General features: G+C 36.2%; 2 protein-coding genes across 3 annotated transcripts; both read left to right on the top strand.

Annotated features, from left to right (window-relative positions):
* The first annotated feature begins 2,587 nt into the window (after positions 1-2,587).
* Positions 2,588-7,196, top strand: LOC103936640 (mRNA-decapping enzyme subunit 2). 2 transcript variants are annotated; one of them, XM_009346484.3, is made up of 9 exons: positions 2,588-2,764; positions 3,532-3,640; positions 3,936-4,087; positions 4,588-4,715; positions 4,972-5,067; positions 5,700-5,852; positions 6,152-6,255; positions 6,343-6,410; positions 6,731-7,196. In XM_009346484.3, the coding sequence occupies exons 2-9, from the start codon at positions 3,561-3,563 to the stop codon at positions 6,919-6,921; spliced, it is 972 nt and encodes a 323-aa protein (XP_009344759.2). In that variant the 5' UTR covers positions 2,588-2,764; positions 3,532-3,560; the 3' UTR covers positions 6,922-7,196. The 2 variants fall into 2 exon arrangements, with proteins under 2 accessions (XP_009344759.2, XP_048446807.1); XM_048590850.1 differs by lacking the exon at positions 2,588-2,764 and having other exon boundaries at positions 3,558-3,741.
* An 8,459-nt stretch (positions 7,197-15,655) lies between these two features.
* Positions 15,656-19,075, top strand: LOC103941235 (probable aquaporin PIP2-5). Its single transcript, XM_048590636.1, has 4 exons — positions 15,656-16,043; positions 16,362-16,657; positions 18,447-18,587; positions 18,726-19,075. The coding sequence occupies exons 1-4, from the start codon at positions 15,749-15,751 to the stop codon at positions 18,843-18,845; spliced, it is 852 nt and encodes a 283-aa protein (XP_048446593.1). The 5' UTR covers positions 15,656-15,748; the 3' UTR covers positions 18,846-19,075.
* Positions 19,076-20,270: the final 1,195 nt, after the last annotated feature.

The raw sequence follows: 20,270 nt of genomic DNA on the forward strand, positions 1-20,270 counted from the left end.
AGGGGAGGAGGGAGAGAGAAAAAAAAAATAAGTGAGTGTAAATTTAAAAACTCATTTTTTATGTTTTTAAAGAATATACTATATTTTTTTAGTTAATCTTGAGTTCAGTTTTTAAAAATAATCACACCAAACAAGTTTTTTAGACTCAAAACTCAAAAATTGTTTTTGAGTTTAAAATGTTGAACTCAAGGAGAATATCACCCCTAACTTTTCCTTCCACACGTGTGTATCTCTGTTTCTTCCATTTCACTTCGGGTAAAAGTAAAACCCCCATTCTTTTACCTCGTTGGGGTAATGGATAAAACCCATGTTTTTGTGGTGTAAGTTAAGCATGTAAAGTTGTAAACGGTGAAGGTATGTCGTTTAAACCTTCACATGCAAATCTTGTATGTGAACAAATGATGTCTGTAGAGAAGCCAAAGGTTTTAATGGCTGTTGGACAATAGTATGGCTATGGAACGGAGTTTCTGTCCTTGGTAATGTGTATGGATGAATTTCTGTTCTCTAATAAAAGACTAGTATCATGCATATAGAATTTATAATTTGAACTCGACTTTAAGGTTTCGGGTAGAACAACATATCACTATAAGCGCAATGTCATTTGATGATGTCTTCAATACAAAATTGCATGCTTAATTACACTTGAAAATGATGACGGTAATGCTATATTGAAACTCATATATCCGATTAATTTGTGTCTGCTTATACATGATTCATTTTATTTTCTTCAATCTGAAAGTTCCTATGTAATTGCAAGCAAAACGTATAAATTACATTCGAAGCACCTAAAAATTAGCAGGAAGACTGCTCAAAAATGCAAGGGCGTGGGGGACATGAACTTGCCAAACAGCGAGCCCCAAGGAGAAAGCTTTGAAAGAACTCTTTCGACTTAGGAGTCAATATGCCCATCTCAGTTCTTAACTTTAGAAGGGGAGTGTGCTCGTCCCTCTTCCATTCAACCTCGTGAGCCATCTGGGTAGAGAGTTCTGTGACCAGAAGAGTGCAATATCGAACCTTGTCGGTGCCATAACTGAACTGATATTTGGAACTAATATTAGTGGTATACGACGTACAAAATTAGGAAGTAAGAGGTAAGGACACTCCAGGAGGTTGGTGCACTGCTAACAGAAACTTACATTTACAGCTCTGGATGTGTCTGTGGTAAATGGTGGAACCATACCAAAAAATACAACAGCAATTGATGAGAGGTCAAACAGCACGCACGTTGAAAGGACAATCACTCTCTTGGCACCTAGAGAGAAAGTGACGAATCATCCAAGTTAGTTTAAAATTAAATATAAAAGAAGGTAGTGAAGTTCTCTCCGTAAAAATTAATACGATATATATGGCACCATTCACTCGAGAACGCAACAACACCGTAAAAATCCAACTGCTTTGAGATGAACAATAACCTGGAAGATGAATATACGAAAGGAGATACACCAAAGTCAGGCACAAAACAACAGCAGCAAAAACAGCAACTATAACATTCGCTGGCTACTCATTGTTGAGAATGAGCCTCACATTAATGAGAGAAGACATTGCATGGGCTTATAAGTAAGTTGGGCCACTCCTCATATTGCCAATTGGTTTTTATGGTGGAACCTCAATTTTCTTCATTGTATCAAAGCAGGTTGTCCCACGCGTGAAGCCAAACGGCCAAGCGCTCCACGTCACCCTGTTGTGTTGTCCACGTGTTAGGCTTAAAAATTTGCTACATGTAAGGGGGCATGTTGAGAATGAGTCCCACATTGATTGGATGAGAGACTTTGCATGGGCTTATAAGTAAGTTTGACTACTTCCCATATTGCCAATTAATTTTATGGAGAAGTGTTATTGCCACCCGAGTTCCAGCAAGCAAATACAAGGCAAGGTAGTAAACAGTTATTTTCCAAATGTCTGCAGAAATAACAAAAGGATTCACTTTTGAAAGTTGGCATGGAGAGCTCACAACGAGGAAAATGAAAATGGAGGACGTTAGCTTGCTGAATGTGCAAATAGCTACAAAATATTGTTTACACAAACTGACCATGGGCTATTGCTCTGCAGGATTTTGTTAAGTATTTAATTATTAACGTTAACCTATAAAGCCATACAAATAAATAAGTTGTATTAAGAATCATGGCTGTGTTAGTTTTCATGCTCGCTTGGTTAACAGTTGCTTGGATTAAGCACAGTAATTAGTTTGTTTAGCAGTTAACTGAATTAGTAAAGCTTCATTCTCATTAGTCTTCACCAATAATCTGATTTCGTTGTAGCATTTTTTTTGTTCATTCTTTTTATCACTTACACTATATTTATAGCGTCAATGTACTATCATAGTTAATCTTTGTCAAAAAATCCCATTTTTGTCATCTTAATAGAGTTAACGCAACTATATCGTGTCGAGTTTTGGTCCATACAGCCCTCACTTCAAATCATCTAAAAATTGTGAAATTGCGAAAAATGTCTACAAAAAAGATGCAGTCATACTAAAGATGCAGTCAATGTGTCAAAGCTTAAAAAAGATTTTTTGAGTGATTTTGGAGCCCATATCGTATGAGAAAATATTGAAATATTGAGGAAAAGAAAACAAATTGGGGGCATAAATAAAGTGTAGTTTTAATAGGCTTCCACCACTCGGCAGTCGCACAGGCGCTGAGTGATCTGAGTCCTCCCCCTCCGCAAAATCCCACCTTCTTCTTCGCAAAGCCCCTCCAATAAACTCAGCAACTGTAGTCTCTATCCACAACTCCCTCGACGAAACTCAATATTCAACACCAAGGTATCTTCTCTCTCTCTCTCTCTCTCTCTTTCTCTCTCTGTAATTTGTTGGGTCATTTACTGGCGCGAGATCTCGGCCGCTTCAAACTACGACGTTTGAAAGCACTGGGATGGATGCTGTAGTAATTTCTTAGGATTGTTGTATTAGATTTGGTGGTAAAGATAATCCATTGAATCATGGTTGTTGTTGAATTCAGTCAGCTTGGCTTGCTCAGAGTTAGAAGCGACTGATTGTACTGAAATCTATGGCTCTCTGGGTATTTTAGCCTCATTGGTATATATATGCGATACATATGTTGTTATTTCATTTCAAAAATTGTCACAAATGTTATAAATTGTGCTTTTGGGCTGTAATTGTTTGACAAAAGGAAGAAAAGAAAGTAATTGAGAGGGGAAATGGTTGTAGTAATGTGGAATCAAGCTGAATTGATTAAACAGAAGAAAAAAGTAAGTTCGAGTATTTTCATTAAATTCATGAGGGGATATTTCTAGAGCTTTTGAGTGTAAGTTTGTGTGTTTTATGGTGTTAGTGCATTGTTTTTCAAAAAATCTAAAAGATGAAGAAAGCCCATCATCGTAGCTGCAACGTCTGCAGTGTAGCCTTAAATGCTGAGGATTTAAAAGATGTGCGTCAACGAATATTATGGAACTAAAGACTTTTCGTATTTAGTTTCATTTTACTTTGCTTAGCTAGGTTGCAGATTTTGAACTTTGGAGCATATCCTAAATTACCCACATTTACATTTGTTTTGCTTTTAAATATATCAGGAAACAAAGCAAGAAGCAAAAGGGAAGCCATGTCTGGCCTCCCTTGGTCATCGAGTGCTTTACTGAAGAACAGCCTCCCCCCCCAAGAACTCCTTGATGATCTATGCAGGTCCGTAAAGACACACTCTTTTCAGATTTAGTATTGTTCTCCTCTTGCTTTTTAGTGACGAGTCCTAGGTACAACAAACGATTATGTACTGAACTTGGAAGGTTGATGAATTGTGCAATTTTCTCTCTACAAAGCTTTTCCTTTTATGCATCCCAGTTTGATTTCATTAAAACAAGATTCAAATTGCCAATTGGTCTGGTCTTCCTTTCTCCCTCCTTCTGCTTATGGTTTGTCTATGTTATTCTAACTTGTTTAGATATGCATCTGAATCTTTTCTTTTACCATTTACTGGCAGTCGGTTTGTTCTAAATGTGCCAAAAGAAGACCTGCAATCATTTGAGAGGCTTTTATTTCTCGTGGAGTATGCTCATTGGTTTTATGAGGACAACTCAGTGGAGAAAAATCCATCACTGAAGTCATTTAGTTTGAAGGAGTTCACTTCTTTATGTATCCTTTGCAGTCAATGACTCAAATTTTCCTTTCTGTTTCTTATACACCGTGGTGAAGTCAACATACAAATATCTGTCCCCACACGCCCTCTCTCCTGTACCGGCAATATCTAGCTTAATACCTGCTTTCCTGTAGCATCATTGTATTGTTTCCGCATGCATGGCATAGCCCAAATTGGTTATTGCAGCTCCTGCACATATGGAGAGTTTGACAATTTCCGTCTGAAAGCATTGCTGACACTATGGTTGGCAAAGCTTGAAGTTCTTAGCTATGCCATGTTGATGTGTATCAACCCCACCAAAACCAAAAACATTGTATGCCTGAATTTCTTGTATCACTTGTATACTTCTCTTAGATTCCTATGGACCTTTTGTGTACCACATATGGTTTGTCTGTTCCAATTTATCATACCCTTGCTCCATTTTTATCTTTTTGTTAGTCCATCTATAATTTCCTCCCATTATTAGTGCAGCCTTATTTTCCTTAATGTTTTGCAGTGTTTAACAGCTGTGATGTTCTAAAACCTTATGTTGCCCATATAGATGACATATTTAAGGACTTCACTTCTTACAAGGTCAAGGTTCCTGTAACTGGCGCAATCATTTTGGATGAAACCTTTGAAAGGGTGAGGATTTCTGTGAATGATTCTAGAACCTCCCAAGTTCAACCCTTTTTGAACGTGAACGACTTTTTAAAAGCTATTTTTCTAATGTTGTAAACCATTTGGTATCTTTAAACTTGATGACTGGTCGATATCATAAGTTTTTGTTATTTCTGTACACAACCTTCTGTATGAGGTGAAGTTATTGGTCAAATATGAGAGCTTTCTTAAAGCAGTGCGATTGTTTCTGTTGTACTAATTTACATTTGGCCAACTGCAGTGCTTACTCGTGAAGGGATGGAAAGGATCAAGCTGGAGTTTCCCTCGTGGCAAAAAGAACAAAGATGAAGAAGACCATGCATGTGCCATCAGAGAAGTAAGATTTTTCCATATGGCAGTTTCTTTTTTAATCCAGATCGATTTTTTCCCTGGATATCTACAGCAAGGTTTCACAGCCTTGAACCAGTGAAATTGACAATTTGTAAAAAATTAAATCTCTATGTTTCTCTCTGCGGGTGGATGTGTCGTGAGGGCAGAGGGTGGGTGGTGTGTGCACAACTAATATTCAATCTGACATTTTATTTCCGTGATGCATGTATATTCATCTTCTTAAGGTAATAAGATTTGCTGCTGAGCAGACAAGATAAACTACAGGCGCTATGATTTTACGATTCATATCCATTCCATAACAATGTTATTGCCCTATATTTTTGTGACACATTAGGGGTGTGTATGGAAGGAAACATTTCAGAACTCAACTTTTTCCTGACTCTCTGACATGTAGGAGACTGAGGATGTTTTTGGACCTTGTCATTGTGATAGAGTTAGGAGAATAGTCTGGTTTTATGGCTTCATCCAATGGAAATTGCATATGTTACTAGGAAATTTATTGTATGAAACTTAACACCAGTAGGTGTCATTTTTTCTCTCTGAAGGCACGCACAATCTAGACAGTTCTTGTGAACCTCCATATGTTATAAATGACCTGGTTCTTTGTGGTGAATGCAGGTCCTGGAAGAAACAGGTTTTGATGTTACAAATCTTCTTGACAAAGACGAGTATATTGAAGTTATATTTGGACAGCAAAGGGTGCGGCTGTACATTATTGCTGGTGTGAGGGAGGATACTGCCTTTGCACCACTCACCAAAAAGGAGATCAGTGTATGTGATTCTTAATGCATCCACGTTTTTTTCATCATTTATGTTTTCACGGAGTTTTAAATTTCTTAGTGAAAATTATTCTGAAGGAACACTACTTGTAGTTTTCATTGTAGGTTACACTTTGGTAAGGTTGCAGAGTTATCTCTTTATTGAGTACTAAATTTGTGGGTTTTTATTTTCTTGGTTGTGTGACCTCTATAGTTTATTTAATGTGTTCATTATCGCTTCATAGAATATATGCCCCTCTTTTCCTGCACAATATCATTGGCTAAGCGCACACCGTTTGTATTTGTTTGCAGGAAATTGCATGGCACCGGCTGGATGATCTTCAGCCTGCAAGTGATGATGTGATATCTCGTGGCATCACCGGCCTCAAGCTTTACATGGTGTCACCTTTTCTGGCGTAAGTTATTTTGATTCATAACTTTAATTACTTTCTCAACCGTTCCAACTTTTTGCTATGTCTAATAGGATCGATGTTTTCTAACAGAACAATGAAATCATGGATTTTATCACATGAGTCCCCGGTTGCTCCAAGACCTGATATGCCTCTCAAAGGTTCTTCCCCTTCCTTTGAAATCTTTCGGTAGCCTATAAGCTTCAGGTTTATGTTAAACTTGTGGGATAAAGGAAAAGGAAAATGAAAGATGAATCTTACAAACTTGGAGAAATCAAAGCATATGAACATACTTAATTTTCCACCAGACGTCGGTTTTCATACCCAGGTTACAGTAGTGCTGGCATATTGTAGTATACAAGTTTAATCGAACTTGAGCACTCACGCTAATGTTGAGTTGTCATTGATCCTTGTAAAAACCCACGTGTACTGAAATTTCTTTTCCACTTCTCTGATGAGCTTTGTTTTTCATCCTTCTTAGGAATCAGCGTGTGGAATGCAAAAAGCAGCTCGATAGGGAGTAGCACCATGATAGTGGAGAGCCAACCAACTAAACCTGAACCCGAAGTTCATCCTCCAGACACAGAAGCAGGCAAGAGTTTCAGAAACTTCAGGTTTGACGTCACTCCAGTCTTGCAAGCAATTGATGCTGGTTTCCGTTCTCCAATGTAACTTGCTTCTTGTAAAGCGGTTCAAGTTTGCATAGCTGGGTTAATATCCCCGGTTCGTTTGCATTCGCAAATACTGGAGAGTTGCCCCTCATGTCAGATGTACATCGTTGGTGTTAGATTTTCAGTTGTGGGGTTGTGTATATCCTGTTTAGAAACCCATACATGGCAAAGTATCTGCATTTTGAGTCGATGATCGGTTTGTAAACTCCGAGACGGATATAATGAACGACAACGGTAGATTCTACAGCAACGTGATCTGTGTTCGTCATTGTGATATATTGCTCTTACGCCTTGTCCTCTACAAATATTCATTTGTGAATTCTGGTCTCTTAATTACGTTTTTCAACTCGTAGTTCAAGATTTTCTAACGGGAGAATGCTTGCTTTGACATTTTATAATGCCCTGAACTACATAGAAAAAATGGCTACTAGTAGGTCGGAGATTTTGAGTTTGATTTCTATTAAACTGGAACCCAACTGGGACTATTATGCCGAAAAATTTTAGTTTAGTATGGGTGAGTTCTATTGTTTAGTTTTGTGTGATATATGGCCTGCATGAGATTGATTCTTATAGAATATTACTCTCGTAACCGTAACTCGCACCACTACAGCAACGTTGTTATACGAATCAAACTCAGATACTCTGATTCTTATATATGAAAATTAAACTCCAATAAAACCTCTATGGAACATCTTAACGTCTATAATGAAGGCGGATTTAATAGTTAAATTTTTTTTTAAAAACACCAAAACATTCAGAATATTTCATACTCTGAAGTATCCTAAAAAAATTTTGATTAACGAAGCTGCCGACAATTGTGAGGATTCTTATATAGGCCTGTAGATTTTGTATGCATGTCGGTATATGTTTGAAATACGAGCTTCCTTTTTTGTGTGTTGTTTGTTTGTGATTGTGAGTCGCATGTGGTGCTACAAGGGTTTCTGGCCACGGTTAGTTGTGGCATACATTCTCCCTGGACTATTTATGAATGTGGTGTCTTTTCTCTCCTGTCTGCTTTGAGAATTGTGGCGGTGGCGGGCATGTGGCTCATGTTCTTCCTGTTCGCTACATTTCCTTTTTGGCTTTGTCTTTTGCCCTTCAGTTTAGAACCAAGGTCTTGGCTTTCCCATCACACAAGATTTGTGGAAGATTTCATTTTTCTCATTTACTTTTGTTTGGTATGATCGACTTGTTATGTAGAATTGAATACATATGCTATACCCATGTCATCATCTAGATAATGGACCCAACACGTTCTCAACTATGCCGTTGTATTATATGATCAGAGTATTGAACTAAGATGAGAAACTTCCACAGGATGGCCTTATTGTGCTTGTGTGTATCTCTCTCTGCACAGTAACCCAATGAGAGAGACACACACACAAATGCCACATGGACCATCCCCCACAATAGTGTTTATTTTTCTGAAGAAAATACTTTCATAGGTCGGCCATACAACGGTTATGTGTTTACCTCTCACTGCATTCATACAATGAGAGACAGATGAAAATGAACTCTTGTTGGTCGGGATTTATCAGGTTGTAACGTTGAAATGTTTATATCTCTCGTTGCAGTGACGTGATGAGAGATAAACAACTAAACTTTCAAAAATTGCCTCTATAACTCCCGTATTTATCTCTCATTGTGGTCACACGATGACTACACACAAATGGTTCATGGGGCCACCCAAGAATTGGAAGGGATGTTTGATATATAATTTGGGCTTTCCCATCACACAGGATTTGTGGAAGATTTCATTTTTCTCATTTACTTTTGTTTGGTACTATCCACTTGTTATGTAGAATTGAATACATATGCTATACCCATGTCATCATCTAGATAATGAACCCAACACGTTCTCGACTATGCCGTTATATTATATGATCAGAGTATTGAACTAAGGAGAGAAATTTCCATAGAACGGCCTTATTGTGCTTGTGTGTATCTCTCTCTGCACGGTAACCCAATGAGAGAGAGACACACACAAATGCCACATGGGCCATCCCCCACAATAGTGTTTATTTCTCTGAAGAAAATACTTTCATAGGTCGGCCATACAACGCTTATGTGTTTACCTCTCACTGCATTCATGCAATGAGAGACAGATGAAAATGAACTCTTGTTGGTCGGGATTTATCAGGTTGTAACACTAAAGTGTTTATATCTCTCGTTGCAGTGACGTGATGAGAGATAAACAATTAAACTTTCAGAGATTTGTCTCTATAACACCCGTAATTATCTCTCATTGTGGTCACACGATGACTACACACAAATGGTTCATGGGGCCACCCAAGAATTGGAAGGGATGTTTGATATATAATTTGTCTAATATTAGTCTAAGGATGAGACTGCCAAGAAATCTCTTTCTAATTCTTCGGCCACCACAAAGAAAGACGACCTAGAATCTGCAATAAGTGGTCCAAAGAATTGTTGTTTCACTAATTAGTGGAACAAATCGTAGAGTCATGCACATCAAAATGAATGCAGTTATGATGTTCCACCACCATGCATCAAGTGTGCAGTCCTTTTGGACTTTCTGTGTATATGGGATGTAGAAAGTAGTGAATCCATTGATGATTCTGAAAAGAAAAAGCACGTTTTGCTTTGCTTTCTTGACAAGGCACTTTGTTTTTCTGTTGCAAATATTTCCCAATTTTCCATGATCACTCAATATCTCCAACGATAAATGTAAAGGAGATTATTTCAAATGTGAAACTTGTAATGGATGTTCTGTCACCTCATGTTTTTAACACAATGTTTTATAATTTTAGCACAAAAATTGACGTTAAACTGTGAGATGACAAAGAGTTCATAGAGAATCTCACTTTGAGAGAGTCTCCTTAGCATTTCTCTGTATATCTCCAAAATGTTAGCTTCAAATTCCTGTGAGTTTCTCCATGCACATGTGCACTGCCAATGTTAAAAGGAGCTACCAAACTTGTATTAAACAAAAACAAAAGAAACTCTCTCAAAGCTTCCGTTCATAGTCAAGAATACTTAAAACATTGTTTTTCTATAGGCGTTGGTATAGTCAAATTGGTTATATTATTTTGCTTTCCATCTGCATACAAGTTTAAATACCTCTCAACTCTCATCATAGTTTAAACGAACTTAGTGTTGTAGTCATTGTCTATAAAAAAACATTTATTAATTTAAACCTAATCATGGTGTAAATGCGTACTTTATTCCTTGTTGCTTGTAAGATTGTATTAGGGTTGGCTTTGATATGTATATATCTAATAATGAACTAGTTGTGATATTATGACCATTTATAATTTATTTATCCTGATATTTGAAGGTGCGCCTTTTGGTTGATCCTCTCAATGGTGAATTGATCATTCGATATCTTTTTTTCTGTTTTTTTGATGGAACAAAAAAAAAAGTAATAAAATCGGCTAATAATTCCATGAATTTAAGGGTATTTTCCTCCCTACCAAGCAAAATCGACCAATAATATTATTTCTTTTCGTGAAGCGAAATGAAAATCAAACGTACCAAAAATCAACTTGAACTATTTTATGAATAAAAACAGCCGTCCAATTCCGAGCGATAACAAAATAAAACCGAAAAATCGACAGCTGATGGATATGTCTGGAGACGTGGTGATGGTCCTCTCACAGTCTCACCGTCCGGTGACCTAATCATTGCACAGGACGATTGGAAGGCCAGCCGGTCCTCGTACGTGGCATGCGGTGATTTGTTGGCCTACTAACTAGGGTAAATCTGGGGCGGTCGTCGGCGGTGATGGTGGGTTCATCATATTCATGATCACATCAGAAACGTGATTTTTGTGCTCTATATATTCATTTATTAGAAAAACGATAAGCATGTAGCATTCACTAGTCTATCAGTTTTATTTTATTTTTTTAAATATTCATTTATTATATAGTTTTTTAATACGATGTTATAGCAGGGAGTTTCGTGGTTCCATTTTTTTTAAAAACAGAATTCATGCATTTAAACTTTTGCAGAAATTTATGTTTGTGATGTGACATTAACAGATATTTTATGTGTTGTAATATGTGTAAACGAATTTGTTGTTTTTTTCCTTTCTTAGCCGGAAAGATATGTGATTATGAAATCGTGGTAGAGTTGTAGAAACATGTTGTTCTATATACTGGACCTTAGCTCCATGAAATAATATACTAACATTGCTGAAACTATGAATGAAAGGTCATGATGATAAACATAGTTGTGACATAATATACTAACATTGCTGAAACTATGAATGAAAGGTCATGATGCTGAAACTATGAATGAAAGGTCATGATGATAAACATAGTTGTGACATAATATACTAACATTGCTGAAACTATGAATGAAAGGTTATGATGATAAACATAGTTGTGATATAAATCTTGGTTACTGTAGATACATGTATTATAGAATATAAACAAATGAATTTTTACAAGAAATTTTTTAATATGCCGGGAACATGGCTTAGTATACCAAATGTCATATACAATTGATTGAAAACTTGAAGAAATTTTTTTTTTTTCAGCCAATTATATTATAAGCACTTAATGTACCAAACTATGTTCTCAGCACACTAAAAAATCTCTCACTTATTACATCAAAAGGTTAACAAATCGATTCTCCTTCATTATTATTGTCAAATCCGAAAAAGGATCCTCACAGGATTTTTTTCCTAGGGATCCTAGAAATTCCGTGATCGTGACCGTTCATCTTACATCTTGCGGTTAGTTTTCGTTATGTACTACTTGTATTTAATTTTAAATTTTAAATTTTGAAATGATTTATGACCGCAAGATATATGATAAACGATCACGATCACTGAATCTCTAGAATCCCCAGAAAAAGAATCCGAAGAGAGATCCTTTTCCGTCAAATCCAATCATCAACTAAAGATTGCCAATTTTGACAAGGCAATCGTGTCTTCTGGTTAAATCGAGTGGATGTTGAAAATCCATTCACCTGCTTCATTCTTTTCAATCTTTCTCAATTCCCTTCTTTTTGGTCTTTTGACAAGAGAACAAGAAATGAAGAGAAACAAATCACAGTTTATCAAACATAAAAAAAATAAAATAAAATCCAACATCTCAAACTCTTAATTTTAAGTATTATTCATTTTTCCTTATTAGGAAAAGCGTATGATATTATGTTGTCGTTAATAATTACATAGATAAGTTGTTTAAATTGGTGTACGAATTGTGCTTACAGCATTCGCTCATACACTTGTAAATGACTTTTAACATAAAATCATCAATGCTAAAAAGATAAAAAGTTTATCTATAATGCAACAGAATATTTCTTTTTAGATCAAAGTATAACTTTGCATTCCGTCAATGAATTGGAGTATCCAAACTCAAATATAACATTTTTCTTCTAAACGCAAAATCATATAATGATTTGAGTTTACGTTTAGTAGCTTCACACATTAGAGAGGAATCAAGGTTAACTCAAAATCTATATATGTTTGAACCTTCGAGTCATGTGCATTAATACTGAAACAAAAAGAACAAGTCTTAACGTCACCACCTTTGAATCGAGATTAACTCGAACTCTATTCAGGTCATTTACCGAGACCACCATGCCCTTGTTTGTGCATTTAGGCGTTTTTAATGAAATATATTATTTTCTTCATAAAAAAGAAGAAGATAATTTACGCTAAATTCATCTAAACTACGAAAAAAAAGATTTTGAACCTATAACATAGTGAGTTGAAGTGGACGATGAAATATACGGTTAACCCTAAATAAACGTGAGAGTTTGTATTTAACAATTAAATTGGCCTAATCATTCAAAAGCATGAACAATTGTTGTTAGTAACGGATATCTGCCTTGGTGGAATGTCATGTGCTTTGATGTTCGAGGATCAAATATTTGCTTCGCTGCCCAACCGACCAATGACATATGGCTTTGTCTGATCTGTTAATCTGTGCTTATCTGTCTTCTGATTCGTTTTTGCGAATCCACATCAGATTGTCCACTAATTAATCAGGACATGTCACGGTAATGGTGGATAATAACTAATGATTAGCGAGGCCAAGAAAGTCTGCGGCTCTCATCACTTTGCACATTTTATTAAATTAATACACTTAAAAAAATCATCACCATTTTATAATTAGTTAGGGTTTGCTAATTCTGGGAATCACGTCCCTTCCACTTCTCAAATCACTATAATTAAATAAATAAATTATGGGAAAATGTTTTAGTCAATCTGTTTTTTATGACAATAACATGTTTTCTTGGAAATTCTCTCCAACGGTTGAGGATGTCTCTTTCTCTTTGAATGATCAATTTGTGTTGATGAAATGGTACAATTAATTTTTATTTTTTGTGAAGATTTTAATATCTTAACACGCTTAGTAGCGGATTTAGAATGAAAATATAAGTTGGGTTGAAGAGTTGGTTTAAATGTTACAAATGCGTTATAATACAACATTGACCATGTCCAGCCTCGCATGCGAAGTTTTATCCTAACACTAAGACGTTATTTTTATGCGAGTATTCCTAATCACACCACCATTTTTAAGTACATAAGGATAACTTCGTAGCGACACCCAAATTTCCCCTCTTATATTCAAAATTTTCCTCTCATATATTCCCCATTTGGGAATAACGTATCTTGACCAAATAAAATCAACAATCGAAATCATTCAGTTTATTAGATCACTCTAAAAAATCATTCAAAGTGGAGATTGTTTAATCATCTAAGCGTATCAAATAAATGGACAGTTAATGATGAATATATTAATTGATATCTACCCGCCGATCCATTCTATACATTTAAATGACTAAATAACATAAGATTCAAATGAATTTTTGTGTAAGTGATTTTCAAATAAATATTAAAAAGTTGAATGACTTTACAAAATTTGTAATGTTGAGATACGATATTTGCAAGAGAGAATGAGCTCATCCCCAAAAAAAAAAGTAAATACTAAATACGTTCTTTTATTTTTGACCATCAAATCGAATAAATTAAATAAAAAAAAACATTCAACATCAACCAAAGTCTCTAAGGTTAATTATGAAGCTTGTTTTTATTTATTTATTATTATTTTGGGGTGAAAAATGAAGCTTGGTAAATGAGCTGGAAAGCGACGCCGTATTCACTTGTGTCAATGTGCCTCTATTATCCAGTAAAGCCAAAGCATGAATGGGCCCCACTCCCCTGCGGCTGTTTTATTAACGTTCAAGAACCGCCAAGCTATCTCAAACCGCCCATTTCTCAGCCTACCATCGCTGATTTTCCGGTGAAGCAGCCGTCCATCACCATGCGATCATCCTTTGTACCTACGCACGGCTCACATCCCTCCACGTGTCCTTCCAAACCAGCACTTATTACCGTTTCGTGTCCACCCAATACGAGCGCGCCACGTTCGCACGAAAGTTCCAAAAAGGCCTTCGTTTCCGTGCGTCTGCTCGTGGGTACAGTGAGGCGTCTACCCCGACCAGGATCACTGACTCACGAGTCGACGGGACAGCTGTACTCTCGCTGCCGCACAGTTGTGCTTTTGGCTCGTCGCGAGTTACGACTCACTGGGTCATTTTGCACGTGCTGCACTGTTCTCTTGTGTTTTTTCTCATGTATTGAATGAGTGAATATCGGCGCGTGGTTTTCAATTCGGATTCCACAACTTTTCTCCTACTTATTTTGATGCATGTCAATACTGTTGACACGTGCAGTTCGCACATTTATTTTTATCTCTTACATTTAAAATTTTTTTCTATCCGATTAAATGAATTGGAAGAGGTCAATAGATAAAAATAATAAAGGTGTGTTTGATGTCAGAAATTGTGTGTAAATAACATTATCCTTAACGCGTATTTGACTGGGTTTTTTTTAAGGAAAACTAATGAAAAGGGTTTGAAAATTTTGAGTTTTAATGATAAGGACAAAATAAAAGGTAAAGTGAATAGTACCAGGATTAACTTTTTAGTGTAAAAATGTGATTTTTCGTTAAAATGAACAGTACGTGAACTTTTCGTTAAAACTCTTTTTTTTTTATTGTTTGACACCATAAATATTTTATGTTACCAACATTTTTCCATGAAATTTGTTTTTTTCACTATTTTGAGAAAAAATATTAAAAAAAATGCCTTGTAATATTTTAAAAACTTATAACTCAAGTAATTATAAACATCACCTTTGTATTTACAAATTATAAGTTAATTTCTTAATCTAAGTATTGTTTATCAAAGAGTGATGCTAAGTAATTGAATACCTAATTCAAGAATTGTTTTTTTTTTATCAAATCCAAAACAAGCTAAAATTTTAAATCACATTTACAAACCATGTGATGTATCGTCAATAAAAATTAAGCACGTTAATAACTGATTAAGTAATAATTTAATTATTAATAATTACGTTATAAAATTTGTAAAATATAACTAAATAAGTGTCTCCCTGGCACTATCATTTTTAAAATATCATGTCAAGTTCGGTTGTGTAGTGGAGCTCAAAATAGTGTTTAATACCAAAGCTTCATCATCTTGAAACCGATGCGGGAGTTTTCCCAAAGCAAAACATTTCTTATATTTTAAGAAGAATAATCGAGATTGTTGTAGGTGAGTGGGAAGAACACAGAGAGAGAGAGAGAGAGTTGAAGTAAATTTAGTGGAAGGTGATGAGGTGGGCTGTGTAGTAAAAAGCCAGGTCACACATGGTCGGTGAAAGCGAAAAGAAGACACAATAGTATTAGTTGGTGGGTTCACTCCGCATAATTCAAAATTTCCAGTAAATCTACTTCCTAATCTCTCACCGCACCATATATACCCCCTTTCTCTTCACTTCCTCTCCCACACCAAAGCCTCTGTTTTTCTCTGTTTCTCCCAAACTCTGTGAACCTTAAGCTTTGTTAATGGCCAAGGACATGGAAGTTGCAGAGAGGGGCTCCTTCTCAGCCAAGGACTACCACGACCCGCCGCCTGCGCCGCTCTTCGACCCGGCGGAGTTCGCCAAATGGTCTTTCTACAGAGCTCTCATAGCTGAGTTCGTAGCCACTCTTCTCTTTCTCTACGTCACTGTGCTCACTGTGATTGGCTACAAGAGCCAGAGCGAACTAGACGCTTGCGGTGGGGTTGGGATCCTGGGAATTGCTTGGGCCTTTGGGGGCATGATCTTTGTCCTTGTTTACTGCACTGCTGGGATTTCAGGTCTGTTTTCTCTTCTGGCTCTCTCTGCTTTTATCTCTACGTATATAAACTAGTAAAAAGTTGAAGTCTTTGATGTTGGTGTTGCTTGTAAAATACAGAAGTTAGCTAAACAGTTTATCTTTATGTGGGTTTTCTGTATTTTTCTTGTATATATATGTAGAATTTAGCTAAAAAGATGAAGTCTTTGACGTGGGGTTTGTCTGATTTCGCTGCTACATGTAGTACTTGTTGAAAAAGCTGCTTTATTTTTTCATGCGGGTTTAATTTGTGGGATTGAATTTTGCTTATACATGGGTTTTGTAACTTTTTATTGAACAGGGGGTCACATTAACCCGGCGGTGACATTTGGGCTGTTCCTGGCTCGGAAGGTGTCGCTGGTGAGAGCTGTTCTGTACATGGTGGCTCAGTCGTTGGGGGCCATAGCCGGTGTTGGGCTGGTGAAGGCTCTCCAGAAGAGCTACTACATCAAGTACGGCGGCGGTGCCAACACACTTAGCGATGGGTACAGCACCGGAGTTGGATTGGCTGCTGAGATTATTGGGACCTTTGTGCTCGTTTACACCGTCTTCTCTGCCACTGACCCCAAGAGGAGTGCTAGAGACTCTCATGTTCCGGTACATATACACCTTTCATCTATAATTTGCAATTACCATTTCCTTGTACTAATCTTTATATTATATGCATCTAGTGGCTTTGTTCGTCTCTCGTATAGGTGGCTTTCATACATGGGATTTTTATTTTATTTTATTCAGAATGGTTATTCAATACTCTATTTTCTGCTATAAAATTGCGATTCGAGTTTAATAATACTTATCTTTCGAAAAAAATAAAAAACAAAGGAGCTGAGAAAATTAGAGAAAATCTAGTGTCTTGAGAATTTTTGAATAAGAATCCGCAAGCATGTCTCTTTGGGATTCTAATTTTTGTTTGCTTTTATTTTTCTTGAAACCATTTTAATTTAGGGAACTTTTTTATTTGAATTCATCACATGTTTATTATTATTTTTTAAAATTTAAATACTTTTTGAAAATGCATTATTTAATCACATGTCCTAGTTTTTGAAAAATTTGACTTGTGAAAATGCATTATTTTTTTAACGAGCTAGTAAATGCATTAATTATATAAATATATATATATATATATTCCCTGTTTATCACTTTATTTACTTTAAATTTTTTGGTTTGTTTTGAACTAGTGCATGATTTGTTTGGTACAAGACTTTAAACTTCATTTAATAAATGGGACAAAGCGGCCTGTATTTTTCTCTAACTTATTGTGGAAAATTATACCCTTATTCAACCATTATTTAACCTTTGGACAAGGTTAGGTGTCCCACACACTACTGCTAATCCTTTTAGGGTTTTGTTGTACATATGTTCATCACATACAGATGTTCTTAATAGGATCATATTCTTGTGGTTTTGGTTATTATACCCTTTGGGCAAAGTCTTGAGTTTACTGTTCCTTTGGGGATATTGCAACGGCTACATAGCACAATCTCGTCAAATGTTAGATGTTGCCCTTGAAATTATTAGAACCAAAAACTCTTTTTTAAGTCTCACGGCAAAAGATACATTGTTGAGAATTGCATTTCGCAAGTAGTGGATTGCCTTGACAATTTAGGGTCTCTCTCGTCAACTCACTCAAACCCTCTCCCTCTCATTGGTCTAGCTTAAAGAAATAGCATTTCCCTTGTGAGTAGGGTGAAAAGAATGAGCTGGGCCAACTGTTCTTTTCTGGTTAGCATTTCAGGGTATCATGCAATGCAATAGATGCGGAAGTCACCTAATTTTGTTTGCTTTCAACATGTTGCTTCAACTTTTTCAATTATTTTCTCCCAACTTTTCACCTTTCCATCATTCCTAACGTGCTATGCCTTCTTCTAGTATCGTCATGAATCTTGACTCACTCGAGGTCTCAACGTCAATCTGTGGGCGCTTCACATTCATCTGAAGGAAAACCTCGTTTAACAACCTCAAAAACCACTGGTTTAGTTATTGTCTAATATTAAAATGTTGATTAAGGTCTGATTTGTTTCTCGTGTTAAACAGTTGCAAACATTTGATATGCTGAGTCAGAAATGAATGAAAGTTGTCTAATTTTGTTTTTATTTAGCTTGACAATCACGGGGCATGTCTTTTCTTAGTTTTCTAAGTACTGTTTTAGTCCATTTTCCAACTCCTCCATCCTGTTCCAAACCGTCCTGTTGTCTACATTTTATACATGTTTTACAATTGTATATATTCCGATGGAGATTCTTAGTTATCTCTGGTTGTATATCTTCTCGTGTCTATCTCTAAAGTCACGTGTCTGAGAGAGATATGAAAGAATATACAACCAGTTGCATGGTAGATTCTCTCGTATTCTAGGTGGCTAAATTGTGGACTGTTGTGAATTTTGAAGGTTTTGGCTCCACTGCCAATCGGGTTTGCCGTGTTCATTGTCCACTTGGCCACCATCCCAATCACTGGTACTGGCATCAACCCTGCTAGAAGTCTTGGACCTGCTGTTATCTTCAACCAAGACAAGGCTTGGGATGACCAAGTATGTATTCCAATATTAATTATTCATCACTTTTATATTATTATTATAATTTTTTAATTTTATATAACGTAAGATATTCCTGAGCTCCACAGAATTTTCGCTAATATATGTTCTTGTCTACTCTTTTGTTGGTTGCAGTGGATTTTCTGGGTTGGACCCTTCATCGGAGCAGCAATTGCAGCCTTCTACCACCAATTTATCTTGAGAGCAGGAGCTGTCAAGGCCCTTGGATCATTCAGGAGCCACCCGAGTGTTTGAATTTGAATATTTTCTGAGAATGTGATGGGATTTGGAAAACAATGTTAATTATTATGAAGGGTGATATTTATATTTAATTTTGCTTAACTTATACTTTGTGTATGAAGGTTTCATTTGGTCCTCTCGCAATTAACTTTCCATCAGAAAAAGGGGCTGAGAGGCCATGAATTTGTAGATAGTGTCACGAACTTGCCTTTGAGTTTACTTCAATGTCCTTGCCATTTTCTCAAGAGTGTCTCCATGTTTTCTGCTTTCTACTCATATCATGCTTGAAGACGAGTGCTTTTATAATTTTGGGGTCACTTTTGCTTGCTATATGATGGCTCAGTGAGCTCCACTTGAAGCTTTAGTGGGTTGAGCACTGTAAAAAGCAGAAAGGCGAATGCTAGTTTTGCATCTAGGAACCAAAGGCGAATACATTAAGGGTGGATATATGGGGAGTTTGGCACAACTCGCTATAAGCGCTTGTAAGGTTTGTTAACTTTTTGTTCCGAACTAACTTAGATATTATGCGTAACGAAATATGGAGCTACAGGTGGATAAATTATGGATGAATCTTCCAAATGCATATGTTGTTAAAAGGAATTGTACCTAATTGCCTTATTTCTTCAATGAGGTATTAGGTGGTGTGAAACACACGTGAAATATTGGTTTTACACTTGGCAAATTTATTACACGTGGTAAATTTGCTCTATTACTATAAAAGAAGATAAAGTTACAGTCTCATGTTAATAATATCAATGACTCGGGGTGTTTATAAGCTTTCTAAACTTTTCGATTTAAGATATTTCTTCAAATCCTCAACCACTCCCGTTTAGAGATAATCATAATCTTGCAAATCTTGGGATGCTTGATTTGGTTGATCAAGTCATGGTCTCATGGAGTCTGCTATATTTGTCCGTTGGCGCAAACACACTATACAACTCGTTGCCTTCGCTTTCCTTCTACACTCTACTACTATCTACTACCTCACCCTTTTCCCAAGATTCTCAACAACAAAATCTAATCTATCCCAACACACACCACATAATATATATATATATATATATATATATATATATATATTATATGTATGTATGTATATATTATATGTATGTATGTATGTAGCTGTTAGTGTGACATATGCGACTTTTAGTAGCTCATGAAACCTCAAATCCATGAATGTGGACGTCTTGTCTTCCAATATCTGTATATGGCCGTAAGGAAGCCGTTTAAGAAAAGAAATCTCCGATTTTTATAAAAATGGAAATTAGTTGTAGAGCCCTCAACATACCTATTTTTAAAGTTGCACCTCATAAATTATCTTTGCAAAACATTGGCCAAATTGAAAATATTTGAGGCGTCTAATTAAGTACAAAGAAATTGACTAATACTTTATTTTCTAAGAAACATTGAAATTTCATCGTGATAATTAAATAGGCAAAT

The sequence above is a fragment of a genome, unplaced genomic scaffold, assembly GCF_019419815.1.
Source record: "Pyrus x bretschneideri cultivar Hongxiangsu unplaced genomic scaffold, Pyrus_bretschneideri_v1 Contig32, whole genome shotgun sequence".
Taxonomy (NCBI): Eukaryota; Viridiplantae; Streptophyta; class Magnoliopsida; order Rosales; family Rosaceae; genus Pyrus; species Pyrus x bretschneideri.

Coding starts and splice junctions, on each gene's coding strand:
- LOC103936640 (XM_048590850.1), top strand. CDS start 3,635: ATGCAGGTCCGTAAAGACACACTCTTTTCAGATTTAGTATTGTTCTCC. Junction 4,088..4,587: donor GAAGGAGTTCACTTCTTTAT/GTATCCTTTGCA, acceptor AATGTTTTGCAG/TGTTTAACAGCTGTGATGTT. Junction 4,716..4,971: donor TGGATGAAACCTTTGAAAGG/GTGAGGATTTCT, acceptor GGCCAACTGCAG/TGCTTACTCGTGAAGGGATG.
- LOC103941235 (XM_048590636.1), top strand. CDS start 15,749: ATGGCCAAGGACATGGAAGTTGCAGAGAGGGGCTCCTTCTCAGCCAAG. Junction 16,044..16,361: donor CTGCACTGCTGGGATTTCAG/GTCTGTTTTCTC, acceptor TTTATTGAACAG/GGGGTCACATTAACCCGGCG. Junction 16,658..18,446: donor CTAGAGACTCTCATGTTCCG/GTACATATACAC, acceptor TGAATTTTGAAG/GTTTTGGCTCCACTGCCAAT.